Raw genomic sequence first — 23,807 nt, 5'->3', positions numbered from 1 at the left:
CACAGAGCTCTGCCTGGCTTCTGCCTGCTAAGCAGGGGTTATTCCCACCACCCCTCTGTCTTACACAGACACGTCAGCATTAGCTAGCAGACCACATGCTGGCTATAGTCGGTGCTGTGGGAGACTACAAGGTCAGACAGACCTTTTGGAGCTAAATCAACAGGTAGTGTAATGTCCTTCCTTGGAAAAGCTGTTTAAGAAAAGCTTGGAGAGAAGCTCTGTTTTCTTAATAAGCTGATAAACACTGAGTTAGGGGTGATAAACATTTTCTGCGGAGATGCTTAGGAGGGGGAGAAATAATTAGAGCTGCCTGCTGGAGCCTTGCCACACACCCCCCAGCTCAGCCCTGTAGAAGGGAAGGGAGAACTACTCTATTGCCCCCCAGCTTCTAGCCTGAGCCACTGCAGGCATGTGCCTGCATTTCTAGAAAGAAAAGGGAATATCTAACCACCTCCAAAATCAGTTCAAGCTTTGCAGGTTGCACTAACCTGCAAAGGCTGAATCAATTCAGGCTCAGGCTTTTTGAATGTCTGTCCCTAGCCTAGAAGTGCTGTATTTATGCACAACACAGCAGCCTGTTTTCAGTGTGCACTACTTTTTCCCTTTTTCATGTAACAGGCCAGGAAGCACAACAATGCACTGAAAAATATTTAAGCTGCAGAATAATATCCACCCTAGAACCTGCATTTCTACTTAAAAATCAAAGCAACTTAATACAGATACATTAACGTTCTTGTCAATATTTTAGTGGCATTATAAAACTACCTAAATGTTAACAGTTTGAGGGGAGAAAGGGAAAAACAAGCTATTTTAAATATTAGCCAATCAAGATGCATTCAAGTGCCATGATATAAGCCCAACGGTAGTTTTGAGTACTAATTCTTCTTATAAAGGATTTGGACAAATGTCAGGTCAGTTTAATTACCTTAATATGGGACAGCGTGTAAAAAAACAAAATAAAACCTTGGACTAAATCAGAGGCACAACTGCCCAATACAGTGCCCTGGATGGCAGCGATGCATATTGTAGTGTTCAGAACTTTGCCATTGCTAGGAAGAGTTCACTTTTTTTGGATGCCACTGTGTGTCAAGTTGCCATTAAAAACACCAGTTCTTAGGGGCTATGAGGAGGTGACATCTACCCCATAAGCAGTGAGGAGTTGCTGCTTCTCTGCTCTACACACAGCTAGAGCCAAGAGTCACAGGGGGACAGGGGCGAGATCTCTCTTGGTTCCATTCCAGCGCCCCTCTGTCCTGGGCAGAGCCCAGGGCTCAGGCCCTGCTTGGCCAGCCATCAGTACCCTACTGGAACTAGTGATTTGTTGCCTGTGGGTTTGACGACTTCATTTTCATAATGTCAAACTGCTAATCTAAAAGAGAATGACAACTTCACTTAATTTAAAACTGGTTAGTATTTACAGACAAAGCATTAAATAATACACTGCATAATAAGGAATATAAGAGGTATATCAGTGGGGTAGGAGAGGTGTCAACTGAGCACACTACTCTTTAAGATTCATATAATGTTTTTCAATCCTTCTTTAAATATCGAATGGAATCATGGCAGCCAGTCAGATGTTCAAGAGGGAGACCTATGACAGATTATTTAAGCCATGAATAAAAACGTTTTATTCAACCTATTTAGTTTTATGTAATTGATGCATCACAAAGTTACAAGTAAACAGTTTTATAAACAGAAGAAAATTTTATTCTACATCAGTAGCCACACATTTTATTTGAAATGCTTAAGAGTCATATACTAACCTCCTCATCCCCAAAATATTCTGACTAGCAACTGAGTGAATGATTGCCTAAGAGACCATGTTTTTTTGTTAAAAGTGATCCCACCCAAGTTCACTGAAACACTTCAGTTCTTACCTCCACTGAATAACTTAACACATTAAAAAGAATGAAAATAAAATTTTCCTATGTTAATCACCTTCCTTATTGACCATTCTTACAAGGGAACTGTTTACACAGCTGTGCAATTTCTTGTTTTGAATCATGAAACTTAAATACTGTTTAGGTCTCTACATGCAGGTTTTAAACAGAAGTCAATGAATTATGGGTTTTTACGGAACCACATCCTTAGTTTAAGTACTTAAAAAGCAGATCAAAAGAGAAAGACGATGAAGGAAATCAGAAAGAAATATGGAAAATGTTTACTCCATTATTCCAGTTCTTGCTGCGTATGCAAGGAGAGAAAAAAAAAAAAAAAGAGAAAAAGTTAGAAATATGCAAGGGGATCATGAGTGGTAGTTGATATCTAGAGGAGATAAATGCAATAGCTAGTAATAAGGCTGTCAGTTGTCACTTTTGAAAACAGGCATTTCAAATCAGTTATCAAAAATCAAATCTGATTTTTAATATAAGACCAATTACAGATAAATCTTAGCTAGTGTGTTCTTAAAATGTTCTCTGTTTCCTTCTTTTCACATTCACCCAAAATTAACTAGATTCAAATTTGAGTATTTAAGAAAAAAAAAATTCATCATGAATGTTACCCACATCTAATGTCATGGTGATAAAGCAGATTACAAGATCTTCTATAACTGTGGGTCTGTTACCATTGAAAACCATGTCAAGATCAACAGATAAATATGAGAAAAAGCTACTTTTAGTGAACTCCTACTAGTTCACTAAAAGTGAGCTTCCGGATCCTCATTACGGAGGTTTTCTATAAAATGGGGTGTTACTGCTGGTCCATATATTAGTTCATTATTCTTCAGATACTGACATCATTAATGAGAATTAGAAATGTTATTGTTGGCATTAAGTCGGTCAAATAATTACACACAATAATGTTTTACAAGATTTATATTGTAACAGTGCCTTGCTTGTGAATCTGGGTTGGTTTGTTTTTGATAATTACAAGTAACAAAATACCCCCAAATATTTTCTACACAAATTACCTCACAAACCTACTAAGTTCACTTAATTTTTAAGTAAGGGTCATGCTCCAATATAACAGAAAATGAACAGATGAGCAACTAGTGAGTATAAAGCAAAAATTTAAAAGGTTGTGTAGTATTTTCTATATACCATATATTTTAGACAAGCCTGCACTGAACAAATGCTGGACTGCTTATTTTATCATCTTCCATGAACACATGCACCTGCTTGAAAAGTAACCTTCTTGTTTATACTATCCTGTATTACAAGTTATATAATTTAACCTCTATTGAAACTGGTGCAATTCATACCTCAAAGAGATCATAACCTTCCGCTTCACCCCTGTCATATGGACGAATGATGCCATCTTCATGAATTAGACGAGGGGGCCGGAGATTAGATACTTCTTCAGTCGACTCTGCCACTCTGTCAGAGAACAATTCAAATGTGTTCAAAACTACTACAGGTTTCTTTGTACTACAATTGTTCATTACTTGCATTCCTTTCTGCTTCTAGTAACACAATAGCCTATTTAACACATATCTTCTATTTCCTTAAAATTTAGCCCTTCAGCACACACAACCTGCTCTTCCTCATTCAGACTCCATGAATGATACAATACAACAGACCTCACAGCAGTCAACAAAACCTGCCATAGTACGAGTCAATTATGAAAGACCATACGTATGGGAGACAGTTCTTCCTAGTATTAGACAGCTATTGACTTTTCTAGTTTACAGAGTCACAGTTTTTAGTAGCAGTTTTCAAAGTTCTACTGACAGCAAGTCCTACCTTGCACTGTTAAATCAATAAGGCATTTCTGGAGAAAAACCCCACCCTTCATCTCTGATATAGCAGTGGTCAAATTATTACAAAAGAGTTAAACAAGTGCACCTCTGCATTCAGGAGCAGACAGACAGACCCAAAGGGAAGTTTCAACATTATGCTTTTTTAAATGTAGATTTTAATTGATAAACATGAAGCACCATTTTCATTATTGTTTAGTTTTTGCTTGACTAGTTTATAGTCTCCATAAACAGTATGGAGTACAGTGAAGCCATGGACAGTCATTACATTTGTAGCATGAAGTTCACCTTTGTAGGGCTACAAAAATGAAGCGTGCAACTCTTCAGGTTGTTCATAATACTGAAGATGCCAGAAGTGCCACAATATTGGCATTTTCAAAGAGGAGCTTCTCAGTTGGGCTTAGCTTTGTAGTGCTATGTGTAAATGTGTTCCTTAACAAGAGCTGCCACCCATGCCACAGAAAATGAAGGAACATCACCAGTTTCTGCAGGGAGAAGCTACAACAGTTGTTCCCTGCCCCACAAGTCCAAGAAAAAAAAAAGTCACACTTCCCACACTTCCACACCTGTTCTTCTGGCTGCCACTGCCTTCATGGGATTTGCCTGAAGGGGCAGCGTGGCAGAGAGCATACTCCCTGCCCTCCATGGGTGGTTGCAGTTGTGTTTGACAGCCCAGGTTGTTGCCCTGAGACTGATTCCAGTCCTGGGGCCACAGCTGCAATCACAGACCCAAGCCTTTCTACAGTTAGGGAGAGGAAGTAGGAGTATAGAGGGATAAGGGAAAGGTGGCACTGAAAAAAGGGATTTTCTTTTCCCCTGTGTAAGGTTAGGTCAGGGAGCACGCCCTACCTCCCCCCTCAGGCACAACCTCAGTTCACCAACAGGGCTATCAGGGGCAAGAAGAACACACCCCATCTCTCCCTTAAGTCTTGGGGAGCTGTCCCCAGCTGATGCCTATGTGACATCTGAGACAGCCCCTCTACCACCAAGGTGCGTAGGGCCAAAGGAACAGTTCCCTGTTGCTTCCTGGCTGGACAGTTCACCTTTGAGGCAACTTTCTAGCCAGAGGGCTGAAAGGTCTGTAGACCCAACAATGCTACATTTTTCTACTGCTACAAAGTAGTAAGACCCTTTGTAGCATCACAAATTAACACCTGTCCACACCCTTAATTATTAGACAGTATCCATCCTGAAGTTATAGCACTATTCATTCAGCCATGCTTTGGCACATTCTTAGGCAAGTACCCTGTAAGTACTGCAAACATCCTAATGCATCTAGTATTTGATGCATGTTAAATGGCTAACACACACATCATTACTGGATTTCCCTAAAACACATGTTCAGTGCAAGATTAAGACAGCAAACCCTTATTTCCTTCTTATTTTACCTTTGGATTCCCTGAAAGGTACTGCTTGCCATATCTATGATGCCACCTGTTGGACGAGCCACAACACCAACAAGCCCCTTCCCAATTCCTTTAAAGAATCCAGCTGCTCCTTCTTTTTTAGCTCCTTCAGAAAGGAAAAAAAATAGTACTGTATTACATACCTGAAGATCTAAATTTAATAATTCAACCACATACTATTTTAAATATTAAACTGGAACTCAAAACATTTTTAGCTAGATGACTACGTGCAACTCAACTCAAAAAAAGGCCTGATAAAAAGGGAACTTGCCTCAGAGAACACCCTGTTTGTGATATTACTGCTCAGAATACATTTTACACCTCAATAATCTATGCAGCTGGGATAACAAACATGAATCTAGTTCTTTATATGACCAACACTTGACTAAAATGTTAAGTTCTTAGATCTAGTTGCACTAGCATTTCTCATATGACAATGCAATTTTTCCATAGGTATGACTGAAAAAAAGAAGTGGCATTTGAAAGTTTTGTAGTTACATGGGCCTAACTAAGGTCAAAATTTAGTTCCTAAAGTCTTGAGTACAGGTGACAATGGATTATTAAGAAAAGAACCACAAACTGCAATTTGGTTAATTTATCAGAGACCAACAAGTTAGGTGAAAAAAATACTGCAATTAACTAATATTTAAACTGTTAATATGCTAAATATCAGGAGATCTGGGATAATTGTACAACATTCTTCTCGTACTATCCATCACACTGATTAAGCAGTAACCTTAAAGTAAAAGGGTAGATGAATAGCAACCATATCTATATCTGAAGGTAAGAGTTGCAAACAACTGCTTTATCTGCATGACTCTGCAGACATGCAAGACCTGGCAAAAGGTCTGCAACTAATCCTGCTTCATTCAGGGTCAAAGTTGGGGTGATTCAGCTAGCTTGTATCACTAAAGTATCATGAAGATAAAAAAAGATGGAGCTTAAGAGCTGATTTATGCTCCCAAGCAGCAGCTCCTCCTCCTCTTTTGAAGTGGCTGAAATGCATTGTTTGTTCACGACCAAAGACAAGCATAACACTCAGCATAAAACAAACCAATTCTGTTTCCTTAAGAAAAAACAAATAATGAATTGTAATGGGTTAGGACAATGTCATTGACAAAGCTGCTAACAATGCTGAACAGTTAGTATCAAAGTTCTGCTCAGGCTGTTCACCTTCTTCTCCCAAACCCTTCCTCCAGCTCCCACAAAGATGAAAGATTCTAATTGCTGAAAGTTCAAACTGCTGATTATCTCTTTACCATAAACTCTAGTTTTCCAGTTTGTTTTACACTGTTGAAATCATCATAGAAAGTCAACTGAAATAGTTTGCAAAGATAGCAACAACTTAGGGTTTCCATTTAAGCTGAAAAGAACTCTGCAAATGAATATCTAAAACACTTTAGACCTCAGCATCTTTATAAAAGAACAATCTTTAATAATCATATTACTTGAAAATAATCATCTTATACTTGAGTGCCATTAAGTTCAGTTCACAACTTTTCACCAAGAAAGAAAATTACACATCAGTAACATATATTGGCCTTCCAAAAAGGCATGTATTTACATTCATCAATGTAGCATAATCATTTGTCTTACCTTCTACAGGTTTAGTGATGATGCCAGTTACACCACCAACAACACCCTGAAACAAACAGAAAAAAATCTCAAATAAATCCACACTTGAGAGCTGGGGATTCTGAAGTCTTATTCAGCCAGTAGATGGCTCTCTTGCTTTATTTTAAAAATTAACATTTAGGTGAAATGTTCAAGGTAGCTTTCAAAAGCCTTCCCTCTCCCTACTTTCTAAAAATTAATTCCTGGTGACACTATAACCAAACAAATAATTCTTAGAATGACTAGAAAGGAACTAATAAAATTGGCCACACAGGTTATCATCATCTTCTTAGCAATAACCCTCTCTGTTCACATCACAAACACTCCGATCACAATGGACAGAGGCACCAAGAACTTAACATTAAAACAACCATCCATGTAACTTAGCCTGAGTATTTCTAATACTTAGCTGAAAAGTGCAGACATTTGGCAGGTGGTAAGAGGGCCAGGGATTAGGTGGAGGTTAGATCACATTAAAAATAGTGACCTGATCCAACTTAGTTTTCCCAGGTGCAGACCTTAAACTTAGACCCGATCTAAAAACACACAAATTGGAAATCAACCTAAACCTGTAACAAAACAGAAGCTCCATGCACACAGACCAGTCTAAAAATTGCAGAACCTGTTCTAAAATAGACCAGGATTAATGTACACTCAAACTTAATTGATCTAGGTTAGAATGGTGTGTTGAACTTCAGTACAGTTACTTAGGAAGCCCCAGAGAGGGAAAGCCAAACCTCTCACCCCAGTCCCAAGGCAGTGCTTTACCTACCCACCACCCTGGCACATACTACTTTTAGCCCTCCCCCGTGCCCAGCCACAGCCCTGGTGACCAGCCAACACTCCATCCCGCAAGCTGCTCTGGGTGCTGGTTCCACCAGTGTTCGTGGATACCAGGATGCAACAAAGCAAGCAAGTTCAGTGTACATAAACCAGTTTCAAAACAGCTGAAATTGATTTAAGATAAGCCTGGTTGAATGTAGCATCAGACTTAATTCGGGTCAAACCCATTTACAGAACTTCTGTCCCAGACCCTTACCTAGTTTAAGTTAAACCAGAATCCCCCAGCTGGGCTGTGCCATTTGCTGCAGCCAGCACTGCTGGCCCTGCCCCTCTGCTCTCCAGCCACAGCAGGGACATGGCTGTGGCCAGATGCCAGCCCAGCCTGGCTCCCTAAGGCTAATGGGACAGGGAAAAGGTTTATTCTCCCCTCCCTCTAGGGACTGCAGCCATGGTCTGCCTGGCTGGGTGGAGCAGCCCCTGTCAAGGTAACCTCACCCCGCCTTGCCACTACGAGAGTGGGGGCACGGCCAGAGCCAGCTGGCAAGGCTGGCAGATGAAGGTGGGCACAGAGGGGCCAGAGCCATTCCCAGCCAGCTGTGGCTCGGACTGGGAGCTGTGTGGCCACACCATTCCCAGCACCCCACACCCAGGCTGGGTGACACTGTCATGAAGCCACAGCCAGCTGGGAAGGGCCTGGCAGGGCTGGCCCACAGGGGCAGGACCCTTCCCAGCTGTCTGTGGCTTCATGACAGCCCAGCCTGGTGGCATGAGCAGGGGCTGGCCAGGCAGCAGCATAGAGGCCACACCACTGCAGCTGTGAGAGGATACCCTGGCACCCAGATGAGCTGTACCCACAGCTGCTGAAGCTAGCTCAGAGGTACCAGCAGGTCTGGAGCCCAGCAGCCACCAGCCATGGGGGCTTTTGCACCTGCAGCCACCACCACAGCACCTCCTGTCTGTATCTATGCACTGGCTGGGGCCAACAAGGCTTTCTGCCTCCCTCACCTCCAGTTGCCACTGCCACCCCTGCCACACTGCTCTGGGCAGGCACGCAAGAAACTTCAGCCCAGCAGCTTCTGCCCAGCACATGAAGCTCTGACTACAGCTCCCGGCTGCCTTCCATCCATTCACTGCGATGAACAGCCCCTGACGGTCGGTGGAGCAGGTGAAAAGCAGTCAGGAGCTGGAAGTGGGTCTCCATGCACTGGGCAGCAGCCACTAGGCTGAAACTACAGGTTGAAGCTTCCAAAATTAATTTCCAGTTTTCTGTCATCTATATATTGTAGCCATTGTCCAGTTATTTACAGTTTTCAATAAAGCTACCTTTTAAAAAGATAAAATAGACTTAACATGGGCCTCATTTCACAAGAGGTAGCTACAAAAGATAACTGTTACATCTTCAGTGTATTTATGTTAAGAGTAATAGCACTTAGTATTTTAATATACTATAGTCTAGTAAAAAGTCAAGTAGAATTGGGTTATCCTATCCTTTAATCAGAAATAGGCAGACAACAAAATTGCCCTAATAGTTAACTTGATTAGTGGAATGACCATTAAAAAGGAAGTGTTAACACCTGTGTAATAAAAAACAAGGAGTCATTACCAGGCCACTGACTTCTTAGCTACCTGAATAGTAATACCAGTGGTGCCCCACCCCACCTCTGCCTGAAGTAGCTTAGGGAGTACTGGAAAAAAGCCACATGCCTGTCCTAGATTTCACACTGTACTATGTAGTCACCCTAAATCGTAGGTTGAACTAGAATTTCATACACGTAACAGGCCTTTTCCTCCTTTGGCAAGACTGTCACCAAAGTCTTTAGGCTGACGACCCATCTCCTCTCTCCGCTTCTGCTGGTATTCTTTGTCCATAGTAATAGCAGCTAACCCTTTTCCAACAGAACCAGTGATCCGAGATACCACTCCAGCTGCTCCTCCTGTCCACCAAGCAGAGAGCAAAATATCAGTGCCTTTATAATTTGATAATCAGCAAGCTACACTAAGCTATGAAATTCAAGGAAAATGTCTTTTTATTATAGTTGCCAATGTGATAGTAAAACAGTCAAGTATACTCAATGGATATTTTTGAAGTATCGAGCTTCAAATCTCAAGCTTGTTAACTTGCTAAAAGCAGAATTTCAAGACATATCATGTTAATCTGAAATATTTGTAATAGACTTAGGTTTCATTCTATTATAAGTTAACAAAAGAAAGCTAATAAAAATAAAATACAAAACCCAATACTGTCTTGGCTATACTATTCAGTGGTCCAAATTGTTCTGGGAGTTTAATATCTACTAGAGCTTCATCTATAAAAGCACTGCAAGGTGAAGGATTCATGAATTCTAGAGCTGTTGCCTTTCCTTATTTTGAAGTACAAAAGCTCTCAAAAGTCAATCACCTCAATGATCTGGAAACTGAAAAACCCCTATTTCTCGAAAGACCAAATGGGCAATTTAAACACCTGTCATTATTTCCAAAGTCGTTTGGAAAATTAAGGTTTGGAAGGGACCTCATCTAGTCCAACCCCCTGCTCAAAGAAGGACAATCCCCAACCAGATCGTCCCAGCCAAACCTTTGCCTAGCCAGGTCTTAAAAACCTCCAAGGATGGAGATTCCACAACCTCTCTGGGTAACCTGTTTCAGTGTTTCACTACCCTCCTAGTGAGAAAGTTTTTCCTAATATCTAACCTAAACTTCCCTTGCTGCAACTTGAGACCATTGCTCCTTGTTCTGTCATCTGCCACCACTGAGAACAGTCCAGCTTCAGCTCTTTGGAACCACCCTTCAGGTAGTTGAAGGCCGCTATTAACTCCCTTCTGTCTTATCTTCTCTAGACTAAGTAAGCCCAGTTCCCTTGGCCTGTCCTCATAAGTCATGTAAATATACGGGGAAAAACACCTCTACAACAGATATTACCTCACAGTACAAAAAGGAGAGAGATAGGTTAACCCAAAACACATTTGTCAAAATAGTGATCATTTAAGTACACAATACATACCAACTGTGTGACCAAGGAGACTCCTTACACCAATCACAAAACCTTCAGCAAATTCTTCTGGTCCTTGAACGGCTCCCTAAAAGTTGAAAATTACTATAAAACAAAGATTGCTACTGACTTACTATAAAGGCTATACCACTTTCCCTGCTAATGCTCTTCCAAAAAAACAAAAACAAAATAATCAATTAGCAACTTTAGTACATTGGAAACAACTGGCTCATTTAAACAAGCTGTCTTTGACTAGCAAATATCAATCCCCACAATTCTTCACCAAATTGCAGAAACCCAAAACAAATGATCAATCTTTAGCTTACTATCAAAATAACCAGCTAAATAAAGAAAAAATATATAATACTTTTACCTGGAAAGGTTCATAAAAGAAAGCCTCAACACCTTCAGACAAGCCTCTGATCAAGCCAAAAGGATTTCCCAGAACATCTAAACCCAGCACAAGAACATACATCTGCTTCAAGAACTAAATAAAAACAGAAGTATACAAAGGTCACTATCAAGTGTTGTTACCTATATCACCCAAATTAGAATAAAAATATAAGTATAATTGCTTTTAAAATATTTTTTAAAGTGAGATAATGTTAAACTGCTAGTTCAGCACAGAAGCACTTAAATAACTCTGTTTAAGTCATTACAAATGGACTATGGCAAAACATGCATGGTAGGTAGAAATATTTCCATTAAAATATGAATTATTACTTTAATGCTGTATTTCACATGGGTAGAAAAATAAAAGCTGAAGCTGTTGAAAAAGCTAAAACCCTTTTCAAGGAGTAAAAATGCTGAATCACAAAATCATGCACTTATTAACAATGGGTCTGCAAAACAAATCTGTTCAAGTATGAAGACAAATAAAGTTTACCCATTTTTCCCCCCAAATGCTAGGTGATTACATGTACCTAAAAATATATTTTGAAAAGAAGACCTGTTTAAACAAACTTACTTGTTCACTGTAATGTCTAACAGCTCTCCACATAAGCTGATCTCTCTTGTAAAACTGATATTTAATTTCGAAGAAAGCAAGTCTAAAAGTAAGGCAAAGAACAAAGTTTCAGAAGATAAAAATTCAATATTGTCTAATAAAAATAATAAAACCTTCTGGGCAACCCTCTCCACTCCTTTTTATATTCAAATTATAGCGAAAATGCAAATGAAATAATGAAGACAGTATTAAGCTGCATAATAATATCTAAAGTTCTACCAAAAACCATTTGATAGCCCTCTTCCCATTTACCTTTTTTCTTAAGCTCAGGACACTATTCATTCCTTTAAAACAAAAAACCTCCAAATACCACATTCATTTGTGGACTGCAAATCAATTACATTCTTCCTAAAACAATTAAGCTGTATTTCCTATCAAATAATGGGCAGAATGCAAGGATAACATTTATAAACCAGCACTATTGGCTTACTTAAATATAAGATCATCCACATCCGTCAGAGTAGCCCCAATACTTTTCAACAGCAAGTTGACAGAATGGATAGTGATCATTTCTTTGTCCCTGTCTGATGCTTCTCCCCCTGAGCCCAGAGACAGACTCAGATGCAGCTACAAGACAGAAACATTTAAGAGCAAAATACTCAGTGTGTGAAATCTAACGTTCAAGTCAAATATAAGAATTAGTTACTGAACAGTTACCATGGAATATACTTAAAAGGCTAGTAATAGAATTTCTCCAACATTTGTATTCTTCCTGGTATACAGATCTCCTTAAATTAAGTGTCTTCATTCAAAGAACTGCTGGATTGTTATAATGCTTCTTAAGTTACAACTATATCCATCAGTTAGTGAGACAGTAAGCCAAAACAAATGTGACAAACCCAGCTACTGACAGAAATTTAGTATTAGTGAAAAACAGCTTCTTTCAACTATTACTATTACAGATCATTAGACAGTGTTTTCAGTTGAACTGCAGAGATTCTATAGCATTTGCATTTAGTACTTTAAGCTCTGGGTCTCTTCAGATAACTATTTCCCTAGCTCTTTGCAAAGCACGTCTACATTTTATTTCCCAACTTGGACGCAAGGTAAGAACATCTTTTTTAGTTCACTCATAATAACCAATGTACTCCATGACTGGGAATATACAGCAGATGAATTCAATTTTGAAGCTTCTCATAGTCTTTGCATATTAAAGTTCTTTCTTCCCAATCTTATCACTTCAACTAGTTTCTGAACCATGCCTTCATCTATTTTATTTTTTTAAATAATGGGACCACTCAGATGAATTAAAGAGAAGGCTGTATTGCCCTTCTCTCAAACTTATTGACAGCATCTTTAAATCCCTAAAAAACAACATTTAATAGGGCTAGAAAAATTGTAACCATCTCTGAGCTACATAAAGATCTATGACCTATTTCATAAAAAGCTCTACTTAAGAGAAAGCAAGCAGGTAATTTAAAGAAAAGTGTTGCTTCATCAGTCAAATCACTGCAGAAAGAGTACTACAGCCAAATTCAGAATTAGAATACAACAGTTCTACTCCAAAAGGAACAAAACACTAGTAAAGAAAAAAAGATGAAAACTGTTTACATCCTTGACATGAAAATCTTGATTAACAGTATTACTTTTTAAAAGTTAGCCTCTTCCCTATTTATATAACAAGAGACTATATACTTTATACACTTCCTTGTTTGGACATCCATTCATTATACCCTGATATTTAGGAAGCAATTTTTACCAATTGTAGATCAAACACAGATATTTTATGATGAATTCCAACTTAAGCAAGAAACTTTTCTACTTGATAATAAGGTATTTGACTAGGCCAGGGGTGGGCAAAATGTGGCCCAGGGGCCAGATGCAGCCCATCAGGCCATTCTATCCAGCCTGTGGGGCCCCTAAAAAATTTAGAAAATTAACATTCATCTGCCCTGGGCTGCTTGTCATGTGGCCCTTGACAGCTTACCAAAACTCAGTAAGCGGCCCTCTGCCCAAAATAATTGCCCATCCATTGACTAGGTCTAGTGTCCTACAAGCAATGAAGACCAGCATGAAGGGCTGTATTACTGTTCATTTAAGTATTTAGTTAAACCAAATGTCAGGCATAATGCATTATCAATTGAGAACTTAAGAAAAAAACAACGTTCATCTCTGCCCCACCCCTACACATACCTTAATTGGAGATATATGAAAATGCTCAAAGAAGCTGAGGGCCGACATGTCAGATAGAGAAGATTCCATTAATTCAGCATTAAGAGCATCCACATCTTTCTGGATTAATTTAGTCTGTAAAGCAATACAGAATTATTCAAAAACCCAAAATAAAGCCAACACTCATTTCCTTGGCTTTTAGATCAACTGAAACAGGAAAAGACGGCTTTGATAAAAGCAAAATCAGTAGCTACTCAAAATGGTTATAGCACAGCCAAGTCCTCCAAATCAGGAAGCATCTGTTGCATTAAAATGTTGATAGCTATGCTAATTCCTTCTATCCAATGGAAATAATCAATACCTTCTAGATAATTCTGTGATACAGTTTCTCTTGCAAAGCATAAGTTTTATTTTGACAGAAGTGTAACTTGTCAAATTTGATTTCATCTTGCTTAAAATTTCTCATAGATTACTGTTCTACCTCTGCTTTCAGAAATGAGGTACCAAATATGGCCAACATTTATTTGAAGTGTTCTTCTCTTTAAAAAAATTTCAGGGCTACTCCCCTAAATTAGACAAGGCTTTCAATTTTATCTGGGAGACAAAAAATATACAGAGTAAACCAAAGGATTTTATCTTCATTCCTGAGCTGATTAGGTTGGATTTTGCTCCTTCTGAAGAGGTACAGATTCTACAAAAGTCATTTATCCTCCCATCTATTCTTCAGGTTCAGTTGGAGGCCCACCTAACTACGTATTTCCTCCTTTAGAACCAAGAAATTCTGCCATTCATTCTGCTTCAAAACTGCCCGTGAGTTTAATATGGTAATTAAGCACAGCGCAAACAAGTAGTCCAATAACATGCATACCCGTTACCCAAACTCCTCAAAGCTAATGCTAGAACTCCCTTAAACCCAGCACTTGGGTTTAACTTAAGTTAAACTTAAGTTTAACTCTAAACTTAAGAGAATACTGAGGACTCTCTATGGTTATAATTATAATGCATTCTAATTAATAAAGGTTAGTATATGCATATAATTCATTTTAATTAACTAAGAAAAAACCCCCAACACAAAAAAAAAAACCACAAATATTCATCTCTCCCCAACCCTCAACTAACATTGAGTGTTCTGGTACAGTTACAAATTTGATGATTTTTCTGAAATTTGCTTAAAATCTGGTCTTCAAAATACAATATTAACTAGGTAATAAATACATTTTTTTAGAAGTCTACAGTACCCTTTGCCTTTCAGTTTCTGGGTCTGTAGATGGTGTGAACAGCTCAAAAACTGCTCCTAGAAAACCTTGATCAATTTTCAATGCCATTTCCTGGATTAGAACCATAAAATACCTGAAAAGGGAGGGAGAGAGAGAGAAAGAGAGAGAAAGGAAAAAATATTTAAAAAAGCAACAGCATGCGCCTCATATGTCTTAGATGAAACATGCTTGGTACTAGATTCTTAAGGACTTGTTATGGAAGGTTTGTAGTGCATCATGGGATGTTTTTAATAACTTATGTCAAAGCAGAATATTTTTATGGAGGGGCAAATTATTGATTTCTTCTCTGACCCTCTCTCCTCCTTCTCTAGCCAGTAGGTTATATTCACAGACATAAAAGAAGGGAAAGAGGTAGAGTCTGGAGAGCAAGGGGAGAGGGGCGGCAATGAGATGGAGAAGGGAAAGTAGGGGAGGGGCAGAGGCCATAGAGAGCTGGTGACGGGGCGGCAAGAAGGCTGGAAGGTCAAGTGGGAGGGGGCAGAGGGCAAGGGGACCACCTGACACCCCTAGCCACTGCTTTCCTACTGTAAGGGGCAGGGGAGAAATGTTTTTAAAAAGACAACCCGCCAATAATTAGATAAAAATTTTCCATATACAGAATCTAAATTATTGGAGGGGCATCTTAAATGGTCAACTTAGATTTGAGGAACTATGGTAAATCAAAGACAAAATTAAAGCTCTTGAGGCCAACAGTTCATAACTTAGTTTTAAGCAATTAATGCACTATGCAAAATACCTTCTGAAATAACACAGCTCAAGTCTGAAGAAGTAATCTGCATTTTTAGGGTAACAGACATACTTGTCAGCTCTGCTTACCAAGGGAGGGTAGCTACTAGGGCTGTGTGAAGCTTTGGTCGCCGATTCAATTTGGCAGAGATTCAGTACCTGAATCTTCAAATCCAAATCGAATCAGGAGATCCTTTAAGTTCTCCGAATTGAATCAGAACCCTTTGAATTGATTCAGAGAGATTTGACAATTTGGACACACACATGCTTTAAATGTTTTTTCTACATACTTGAAGGTACAAGATGGCTTGTGACTGCTGAGATAGTGGGGCAGATGGAGCATCCCACAGAAATGCAGGGGGGTCCCCAGCACACTTGGCAGCAGACCCAAGTGAATCAGATGCACTTCCGGTCCACTTCCAGGTCTGCCAGGGAACACGCAGGAGGGTCCCCCGCCCAGTGACGGGTGCCTCCTGGGTCTAGGGAGGCATCCAGGGCCCCCCCCACAGCCAACTGCAGAGCTGGGCCCCCCCCCACCCCCCGCACACTCCGTGGTGGACCCAGAGTACTTCTGGTCCTCTTTCGGGTTCATCACTGAGCACATGGGGGGCCCTGCCATGCTCCTATGGGACGCTCCATCCACCCACCACTGCAGCAGTTCACAAGCTGTGTCTGGTACCTTGTGGTATGTAAAAAGTATTTAATGCTGTGTCTATAACCGAATCACCAATTCTCTGAATCAGCATCAAATCTGCAGACTGAGATTTGGCCAAATCAAATCAAGGACAGTGATCCGAATCAACGAATTGAATCACTGTCCCCAATTTGGGCCGAATCTGAAACGAATACAGCCTGTTTTGCACACGCCTAAGGGCTACTACAGCAGCTGAAGTACATGCTATCATTAAGGGAATTTTTGCACATGCTTCAATGCATTCAGACTAAATTAAAATCCAGTCTGCTGCTGAAGCACTCTAATCAGAACATCTAATCTAATCCAGCATCTCAAACATTCAGCATCCCCATGTTTCAAAACGACAGCAGGGGTGCTTTAACTAAAGGTGGTCAAACAAGCTTTAGTTAAAAGTGCTCCCATTGCCATTTTGAAACACAGGGACACTAAATACACAAGATGTTGCAGGCATTTTAATTTGAGTGGCTCCCGAGAACCGCTCTAGTTAATGTGCACCTCCTCCCAGCCCCGGAGCACACGTGAAAGTGTCCTAAATGACCTCATTTTGCTTGCTTGGGTAACTAGCTGAGACAGCTTCGGAGGAAAAAAAATCCATTTATGATAGAAATATCCTCTAAAGATGCTTTTATTAAAAAAAACCCAAAAACCCTCAAACCAAACTGACTAACCCTCAAAGTTCAGTATCAAAACTGGGCTTGTTTTAATGCTGGCTTTGAAACATAAGGTCTTTAACTAAATCTAAGGTTATTCAGAGGTATTAACTCCATAGGCATTACATTTAACTTACTTGAACTGGAGTACTTTACTGTACTCATTGAATCTGGTAATGATACTGATATCAATGAATGGCTTTGGCTCTGACAAGAAAAAAAAAAAAAGAGTACAAAGCAATTAGTACATTCCATTCTGTGGTTAAATACAAACATTTTATGTAGTAACAATGTAGTGAAATTTTCCAATCTTTATTTACCTGAATCTAAGGCAATTGACTTGGGAGGGGCCACAGGGTGAAAAGCAACAGGAAACATTGAACCCGGTAACTGGTTATCAACCTGTAATACATTCACAAGAACGGAGTAGTGTTTCGGTAAAAGTAAAGGTGAAGTAATATTTCCACATTTAAACACTTTCAGAAACTTAGGTTTTTAAATAATTAGAAAGAATTCCTTTTTTAATCTGTTATTTTCTCTTTGCATTAAAATCTGAAGCCATGTTATTAGCTAGCACAACAATTCTCAACCAGGATCTGCAAGATGCTTTCAACCAGGGTGCTGCCAGAACCTTTTCAGGGTGCCACGGGGCACAAGGAGATGGGCACATGCTAATCCATGCCTGGCCCCTACATGAGGGGGTAAGGACTGTACTAAATAAAATTATTTTTAGAACTGGAGCAATTTAGAAGTTATGGAAAGCATGCCTGGAGGCTAAAAAAAGGTTGAGAATCATTCATCTAGTGCAGGGGTTGTCAACTGGGGACATACATACCCCTGGGGGTACTTGGAACAGCCCCAGGGGATACACATGGCAGCCAGACACGTGGTGGTGGCGTGAAGCAGTGAATGGCAGCAGTAGCTGCCACGTGCATGCTCTCCACCTCCCGTTGCTGTCATTCACCACTCCATGCCACCACTGCAGGCCACCAGCTTCATGTCTGGCTGGCCATCAGCACCCCCCACCCCCAGTCTGGAAGGGGGTACACTCGAGAAGGGGTACATTCCTTTAAAAAAGGTTGAAAACCCCTGATCTAGTGCATAGGTTAGTTGATCAGATTAAACTGCTCTGATTAGAAACAGAACCTCAGAAAATCATAACTAAATAAGGGTTTACTTAGTATTTGGGGGAAGGAAAGTAGGGGAAAGCAATGCTCTCTTCCATGCCCTCCTTACCCCCAACCTCCTATTTCCACATGCATGCATCCATGAAGAGCCACATTTTGCAAGATTCCCCTACTAGCGACATCTCTTTACTCCAGAATCTATGAGACCAAATCAAAATATTGTCCTGTCTGCAGACTAGGGGGCATACCCAATTCCTACAGGTATAGGAATACCTAGATACACTGTTATGATTAGAGTGCCTGACTAACTAAAAAAAAAAAAAAATGAAAACCTAACTTAAACTGCAACTTCTCTTTCTCCAAAGCAACCATACTGATACACTTCCCAGTAACAGAGCACTCCATTATAAATGACTAACAACATAATCATTGCAGTTAGTCTGCCAAATTATAACGAACCAAGTAAAAGACAAACTTTTCAGTTGTTTAGGATTTTACATGCAATTCTGCAAATAAAGGGCACTTTTAAAATGTGCTTGGGTGGGGAACAGCACTTCAATTAGAATGGCTGAGAGCCACTCCAATTCAAATGCCACTACATCTACTGCATCAGCATCCCCGCATATAAAAATGGTGGTGGGGGTGCTTGAACCAAAGCTCATTTGACAAGCTTTTCTTCATGCGACCTGTCCCCCTTCCCCACCATTTTTAAGTGCAGAAATGCCGATACACAAAACATAGGAGGCTGCTGGAGCATGGTAATTGCCACATTGAGAGACTCGGTTAAATTGAGTCTGCTCTGACATGCTGAAATTCCAGCGCATCAGAGCAGGCTCCATGCTTGTGTATTGGCACCCAAAATTACTAATAAGAACACATTTACTTCTGGTCCCAAGGAACAACTCCAATTCCAGATTTTAGAAGAAGCAACTTTCTTATGAAAATTATAGCCAGGGAGTTTCGTTTTTCAGAGAGATTCTTTTAAGAAATATTTTTAAGCAGTAGCACACATTTTCTTCCTTTTCCAATCCCTATATTTTATTCTCTACTATTGTACCCTTCAGAGAACACCATTGCATGCTTCCTTTCTTTTCCAGAACGAAAAATATTAAAAAGTAGGTAAAATATATACAATCTAGGTCTGTAGGTGGAATTCAATAGTTGATATAGTGCAATAGCCATATTTCTCCTTTCAGAATACTTCAAAAGATTCAGTTTTTGTTCTTTCCGTTTTGTACCAAGTACTGTCACATGTTTACAGGAAGCACTATATTCCTAGTTTCACAGGGACAATATTCTGTGTTGTGCAATTGCTTCTTCACACAAATACATGAAAAGTCCTAAACACCTTCAAACAAATTCCACCAGACAGTCCTTTCAGCTTTAGGTTAGAGAGGAAAACTGAAAGATGGTACCTGAAGCCAATTCAATTGAGCCCGTAAACTTCTTTGGTGAGGAGACTGTTTGAACTCAATCTGAATTCCTGATAAGTAGTTACGCCGAATGTTGCACTTGCTTGGAAGGCGCACTTCCATTGGAATTTTACTGAAATTCACCTAAAAACATAAGTATATACTTAAGCTCTGCTTAGTTACCTTTTTTCTCCTAAACTTTATATTGAACAACCCTTTAGAGGTAATCAGATATTCAGTTGCAAGTAAAATAGTCTTATTTTGACCCCAGCCATTCCTGCCACCTATATATTTTTCCTGTGCATTAAAAGATGACAATTCTACAAAACAGGGCAGGCCATCATACACAAAGCTTGCTTTTATATCCATCAGTACTTAAATGAAGAAACTAAAGGGCCTCTAGTTAGCAAAGTGCCGACGTTTGTTTAGGCAAGTGTTTAAATAACAAACTATAAATACTACTGCAGCAAATGAAAAGCTATTGAGTCCATATTTAAACTGTAAATCCAGAGTTTTGTCACTACTTATGACCACAGATTCCAAGAAAACATGGTAAATAGAACCTCATCATCAAGTTCAAGGTGAATGCAACATTGTTGTGCCCTGTAAAATGGAAGTGTTTTAATCCTTTCATAAAGAAAGTAATTCAAGAAAGACTTCAGGGAAGTAGAATTCAAGGTAAGTATAACTCAAAACATTTAATAATTAAAATTCAGAAAGCTGTTTGACTCTTGAAAGAAGGGTCATAAACAGTATACAGTTACTAAATAGCTGAAAATCAGTCTTACAGAACAGTTCTTATTGACAGCTACTTAGACAGAAATGCTTGTAAAATTATGCAGATATATAAAGAGCAAAAGCATCTCCTATACAAACTTTTCATGTGCTGCCTAGATAGACTGTAGAGGTAAAAGAAAAGGTAACAGTTATACAATGTTTGCTAGTGAAATTGTTTAAATGCTGAAAAACCACAACCATACCTCAAAGTTTTCTAGTTTAACCCAACCTGGATCCTCCATAGCACCTTTAGCAAGATATTTTTGATAGCCCTGCTCCAATAGGTTAATATGCTTTTGATTAAATGGTTTCCATCTCTGCTTTGGTTTAAATTCCCACACAACACCAGAACTGCAAGATAAATGAATGAAATTAACTTATTTAAGAAGTTACATAATTCTTCCATGTATACAAATCATATACAACCACATATTTTCGATTTTATCTAGCTTGTCTTGTATCTCAAGGCACAGTGCTAAAACCAAGTAAAGCTGCACTTAGAGATTAAAGAAATTGGGTTACTAGTCTAGGAGAAACGAGATGAAAAAATAAAAGTTTCTTGAAATATATACTCCCTTTGCTTTCTCTGCAACACAAAATAAAGCAGGCACCCGGCTTGGGCAGTCCCAGGAGGCACTGAAGTCATGGAGGAAAGCACCTGGCCCCCCACACAGCTCAGGCGGGCAGGCATGCAGGCTCCAGGGGAAATAAAAATTAAAACACAACCCAAAAAACAAAAACAAACCAGGCTTGCAGCTTTTTTTCCCCTGCCTCTCTTGGGTGCAGCCTGCATTCCCAGGCTGCCACCACGCTTCCTGCAGAGCCCCTGACCCGCACGGAGCCCAGTGCTTCGCTCCACGGCTGCAGGGACAGCAAAACAAACTCCTCGGAGGAGTTCCAGGTCATTTAAGGTGCATTATGGCACTGAATTTCCTGCAGAAACTGGAATTAATATGCAATATGCCACCAAGGCATGCAAACACCAGCACCATTGAAGGGTGCAAGAGCATTTAGCTCACTTTAAAGAGTCGTGCACACACACCACTCATTTGGTCTACACATGGCCTAATAAGTCAGATTCTAGAGATCATTATCCACCTCAGAAGGACAACTATGGAGGTGAATTACACTTTACATCTACAAAACTATTTGATCTATTTAGATGGATACTTCTCTTTTCCATCTAGTACCTAGTAATCCCGATGTAAGAAATTTCTTGTTTATTTTCATTGTTGACTAGAGAGAGTCCAAGACTATGAAGTGATAAGTTTATTTCTTGATCAGGCTGCTCCATCTCCTCTGCTTGCCGTGCTTTGGAAACTAATGCAACATCATCTGTAAAAAGTAATACTCTTTGCCGTCCATCCAGAAAGGACACCCAATGTATCTGGGTGTTTGGATTGTAAGAAAATTGGCCACAGTCATCCTGTGTTAGAAAAAAACCTGACATACGTGAACTGGTTACAGAAATAAGCAAATTACTTCTTATTCATTGCAACACTTAGTAGTCAAATTAAAAAGAAAAATTAGAACTTAATAATGGAATTTAGTAAGTCCCTTATGATGTCCTGTACCAAATTCAGTGCAAAGTTGATGGAACAGTCATTCCATCTTACAGGCCATATAAGTTTTCTTCTAAAGATCAAGTAAACCAATGATTGTGTTCAGCCAGATACTATGTCTAATAAAATGAAAACCTCAGCAGCAATAGGAGAGTTCAGAAATACTGATCCTTAAATATGTAAGACGACAAATCATTAGAAGTGAGTTCTATATTTAAAAACACACCAGATTCCTTTCATAGTAAAAGTAGTTCTGAATGAAGGAACAAAGCTATTCAGGGATGTACGTTACAAGAGCCTGAGTGATACCAAATCACAGGTTCACGCATGTATGTAAAACTTAGAATGCTTTAAAATAAATACAAGAAGCTCATTTTCAGTTTACAGAAGTGTTTCATAAGGTGCTTTAACTTACGTAGCACCATCACTGCTATATAAGTGCCACATTCAGCTAGCAGTTCAAAATAGAAATAATAACAACGTTCGCTGTGTACACAGGCTTCCTACTCCAATAAAACAGCCATCTTCACTTGCCATTTCATGTTCTCACCTCTACAGAGGCATGTCTGATGATGCAAGCTTCTACTCTTATCACAATAAAAATCCTACCCTTTCTCTTTATGCAAAACATCATTAGAGCTGACTGACTGTTGTATAAAAAGCAAATTGAAAGTCTTTCTTTGATGACAGTGTCATATCTCCATCATTTCCCACACGAGACTGCAACACATGCCCAAGTAGGAAGGTCTTATACATTATCCATGGACTTATAACATATCCAAAGTCTGCCTAAACTCCAGGGCATCACTAGCTGATTACTAGCTTGGTTCAAATTCTCCAAGCTTTGAAGATATACCTTAAGCAGATCATGTTCGCCAACAGTCTGTGCATAGTTCCAGATTAGTTTTCTTATTCCAGTTGGATCAGCCCACGCAAACAGGCATACCTCCTTTGGCTTTAAATGCATTGCATCCTGTAGTCCACTGCAATTAAAAAAAAACAGATAAAATAAAAAAAAAATTCACGTTTTTTTGTTGTTGTTGTTGGTTTTTTTTTTTTTATACTCTTCATTACACGGCCTTTGTCAAAGAGAAGAGAAAAATGCCCTCACTTTTAACACTGGGGGTGCGATAGAAAATAATAAAGAACTTAGTAAAAAACAAATAGCAGAATTCTTACTTTTACATACCTCTGGCTATATATGAGATTGTCCCATGGAGTGTGGTTAATGATAAGAGCTGGTGCAGCTCCCTCATGGTAATCTGAGAAGCTTATGACAGTTGAGTAGTCAGAAACATTCACATCTACAAGGATGCCTCCATTCTATTGGAGAAAGAATGGGACCTTTATATACAGCATAAACCAGCACAGGGACTTGCATAAGTGAAGATCCAGATGCTCTGCACGGAGTTTAACCCTTTATAAATGAACAGTTTCACTCCTATGATTATATTCTCAAGTAGCATGCATTATGAACAACCTCATGGTCTTTTAGGGGTGTGCAAAACAGGCCATATTTGATTCAGATTTGGCCAAATCTGACACTGAAGATTCAATACAGATTCAGAGAAATCAGCAATTCAGCTATAAACACAGCTTCAAAGGTTTTTTCTACATGCCTTGAGGTACCAGGCATGGCTTGTGAATGCTGTGATGCTGGAGCAGATGGAACATCCCACAGGAGCATGGGGGGGCAGGCCTATGTGCTCGGCAGCAAACGGACAAGTGGACCAGAAGTACTTCCGGTCCATTTCCAAGTCTGCTGCCAGCCCCCCCAGCTTGGCAATCAGCCACAGGGGGGCCCCAGGTGACCCCCCAGACCCAAGAGGCACTAGTCACCAAACCAGAGTGCAGGGGAGGCTCCCCTGCGTGCTCCCTAGCAAGCCTGGAAGGGGACTGGAAGTGCTTCTGGTCCGCCTCCAGGTCTGCCGCTGAATGTGCTGGGGACCACCCCCCCCACTCCTATGGGACACTCCAT

General features: G+C 39.7%; 1 protein-coding gene and 1 long non-coding RNA gene across 3 annotated transcripts in view; one reads left to right on the top strand and one right to left on the bottom strand.

The window, feature by feature from the left end:
• VPS13C (vacuolar protein sorting 13 homolog C) overlaps window positions 1–23,807 on the bottom strand; it is a 154,097-nt gene that overhangs the window by 11,874 nt on the left and 118,416 nt on the right. The window contains exons 63-80 of one of the 2 annotated variants that reach the window (XM_019533419.1): window positions 23,019–23,152; window positions 22,686–22,812; window positions 21,458–21,693; window positions 20,471–20,618; window positions 19,494–19,634; window positions 17,272–17,353; window positions 17,089–17,158; window positions 14,843–14,954; window positions 13,626–13,739; window positions 11,923–12,059; window positions 11,454–11,535; window positions 10,860–10,973; window positions 10,499–10,574; window positions 9,271–9,434; window positions 6,700–6,745; window positions 5,086–5,209; window positions 3,203–3,317; window positions 1,848–2,184 (exon numbers count right to left, since the gene is read on the bottom strand). In XM_019533419.1, coding sequence (XP_019388964.1) covers window positions 2,170–2,184; window positions 3,203–3,317; window positions 5,086–5,209; window positions 6,700–6,745; window positions 9,271–9,434; window positions 10,499–10,574; window positions 10,860–10,973; window positions 11,454–11,535; window positions 11,923–12,059; window positions 13,626–13,739; window positions 14,843–14,954; window positions 17,089–17,158; window positions 17,272–17,353; window positions 19,494–19,634; window positions 20,471–20,618; window positions 21,458–21,693; window positions 22,686–22,812; window positions 23,019–23,152 — 2,037 coding nt within the window. In that variant the 3' untranslated portion in view covers window positions 1,848–2,169. Of the gene's footprint in view, window positions 1–1,847; window positions 2,185–3,202; window positions 3,318–5,085; window positions 5,210–6,699; window positions 6,746–9,270; window positions 9,435–10,498; window positions 10,575–10,859; window positions 10,974–11,453; window positions 11,536–11,922; window positions 12,060–13,625; window positions 13,740–14,842; window positions 14,955–17,088; window positions 17,159–17,271; window positions 17,354–19,493; window positions 19,635–20,470; window positions 20,619–21,457; window positions 21,694–22,685; window positions 22,813–23,018; window positions 23,153–23,807 lie in introns of those variants that run through there. The other variant, XM_019533418.1, reaches the window with a different exon arrangement.
• Window positions 1,253–23,807, top strand: part of LOC109308938 — a 24,736-nt gene continuing 2,181 nt past the window's right edge. Inside the window, exons 1-2 of the long non-coding RNA XR_002100744.1 lie at window positions 1,253–1,822; window positions 8,885–8,890. This is a non-coding gene — a long non-coding RNA (uncharacterized LOC109308938). The remainder of the gene's footprint in view (window positions 1,823–8,884; window positions 8,891–23,807) is intronic.

The sequence above is a fragment of the Crocodylus porosus genome, unplaced genomic scaffold (assembly GCF_001723895.1).
Source record: "Crocodylus porosus isolate Cpor-Errol unplaced genomic scaffold, CroPor_comp1, whole genome shotgun sequence".
Taxonomy (NCBI): Eukaryota; Metazoa; Chordata; order Crocodylia; family Crocodylidae; genus Crocodylus; species Crocodylus porosus.
Note: the sequence above shows the minus strand (reverse complement) of the source record. Positions and strands in the feature narration are given on the sequence as shown.